This window comes from Sphaeroforma arctica, assembly GCF_001186125.1.
Source record: "Sphaeroforma arctica JP610 unplaced genomic scaffold supercont1.5348, whole genome shotgun sequence".
NCBI classification, from domain to species: Eukaryota; class Ichthyosporea; order Ichthyophonida; genus Sphaeroforma; species Sphaeroforma arctica.
The window spans coordinates 1-2,005 of NW_014035210.1; the positions used below are offsets into that span (position 1 = coordinate 1).

General features: G+C 40.4%; 1 protein-coding gene across 1 annotated transcript; it reads left to right on the top strand.

Moving 5' to 3' along the window:
* Window positions 1-703: 703 nt before the first annotated feature.
* Window positions 704-1,922, top strand: SARC_14944 (hypothetical protein; the record flags this gene model as incomplete). The annotated part of the gene is made up of 2 exons (XM_014290926.1): window positions 704-1,034; window positions 1,758-1,922. Coding segments are annotated over 2 exons (496 nt in total), but the record flags the coding sequence as incomplete, so codon positions are not given.
* Window positions 1,923-2,005: the final 83 nt, after the last annotated feature.

A 2,005-nucleotide genomic window follows, 5' to 3' on the forward strand; every position in this document is an offset into this window, starting at 1 on the left:
GTGTGTTGTTGTTGTGTGTATATATATATATATATATATATATATATATATATATATATATATACATTTATATATATATATATACATATATATTTATATATATATATGCGTGTGTATGTGTGGATGTGTATTTGTATTTGTATGTAGATACATAGCTCATTGTCAGTGACCTGATGTGTACATACATATGTGATGCTGTCTGGTTGTGCGAGTAGTTGACCATTGTGCATGTTCTGCTTGTGAGGGTTGTGTTGGGGAGTCTGGGATGTTTGCCTACCATCGCTAATTACTAGGGCGCAGCAGAGTGTATTTGGTATCGAGGTTTTTAGGGTTTATGTTTACCACATACCATGTACATTTTACACTGTGTGTGAGCAGACTTTTATATATACTGAGTTGCTTACATTGCCTACATGCGTGTGTGATGTGCGTGTTTGACATGTATCTGCTGTGGCGTGTTAGACGAGTGCGCAACAGACGGCTCCGGCGTAAGAATACAGATGCTATTTTCATGTATATATATATATATATCTATCTATATCTATATCTGTATCTATATCTATATCTATATCTATATCTGTATCTATATTTATATCTATATCTATATCTATATATACTCATAGTATGTGCTTGAATACTCTTCCCTGGGGATACTTGACTTATTGTTCTTTAAACGTATCGTAATATCTTTTGCTTTGCTGTTGCAGGTTATTCATCAGCCGAGTCCGCGAGCGATACCGAAGCCAAGGACCAATCAGAAGATAGTGATGCCGACGCCAGCAAGTCCGAGAGCCAATCAGATGGCGACAAAGCCGCCGCCGACACCCCGAGCCGCACCAATGAGGTGGCGTACCTAGTCACCAGAACAAAGTCAGTGGAAACCCCGCTGAAGTTCCAGAGAGTGTATGAGTTCATTAAGCGTGTGGAGAAGGAGATGAAGAAGTCAGACGGACAGGTCAGGAGCAGCATGCGCGTTAAGGAACTGCCTGCGTTGCTGATGGGCAACCTGTCTCATCTGATGCCCTTTGCCATGGGTATGAAGGATAGACGTATACATGTACTCGGCATATATATATATATATGTATATGTATACCTTCATCTTTATCTGTATCTATATCTATATCATCCTTGTCGTGATCGTTACCTATTTGTACATGTACATGTATATGATGCATGTACATATTCGTTTCGATGTGTAATGAACGTACCTCTGTGCGTTTGTAGTTTTCATTGGACCAGAGATATAAGGTTGGGGAGGGACGCATAGTTTATGTCTACATGAGTCATGTGTTCTCTTCAAGTTTCTTCTTTTTAGCTGAATATTCCCATATAATAATCATGTCCATTTTTAATTCCATTTGGTTTTTTTGGAGGGTGATTAGCACCCTTAGCTATAATTGAGATTAACTTTAAATCAGATTTTTTTGGTTGGGGATTTCTACCTACCTACACACACTCACAGTACACAGCGTATTTAAGGGTTTAGGATTTTTGGGTTGTGCACGACCACGTGGCAATGGTATCGACCATTGCAGCGTACAAGGACAGTCCACATACTCGCTTCAGGTGCTAGCTATCACACCAACTAAAACCCTAAACCCCTAAAACCCTATGTTTCGTACCTACACTCCTGACTTAATTGACAGACCACATACTCACTTCAAGTGCTTACCACCACACCAACTAAAACCCTAAAACCCTGTCTCGTACTTACACCCCTGACTTACCTGATCTCCTGGCCCACTCACTCTTACAGTACAAGCACGCCGAGATGAGCGCAAACGCGCACAACGCCGCAGCGAACATGAACATGGCGATGACATAGACCACTACAGCAACACAGACCCTCCATACATCGAAGGCCTCGACAGTCTGGTGCAGAGTATCTATACTCTCGCAAGAGGATCCCCTCCTGAACCAGGTGAGTACATGTACATGGGTATATATATATATATATATATATATATATATATATATATATATAGTGTGTGTGTGTGTGTGTAG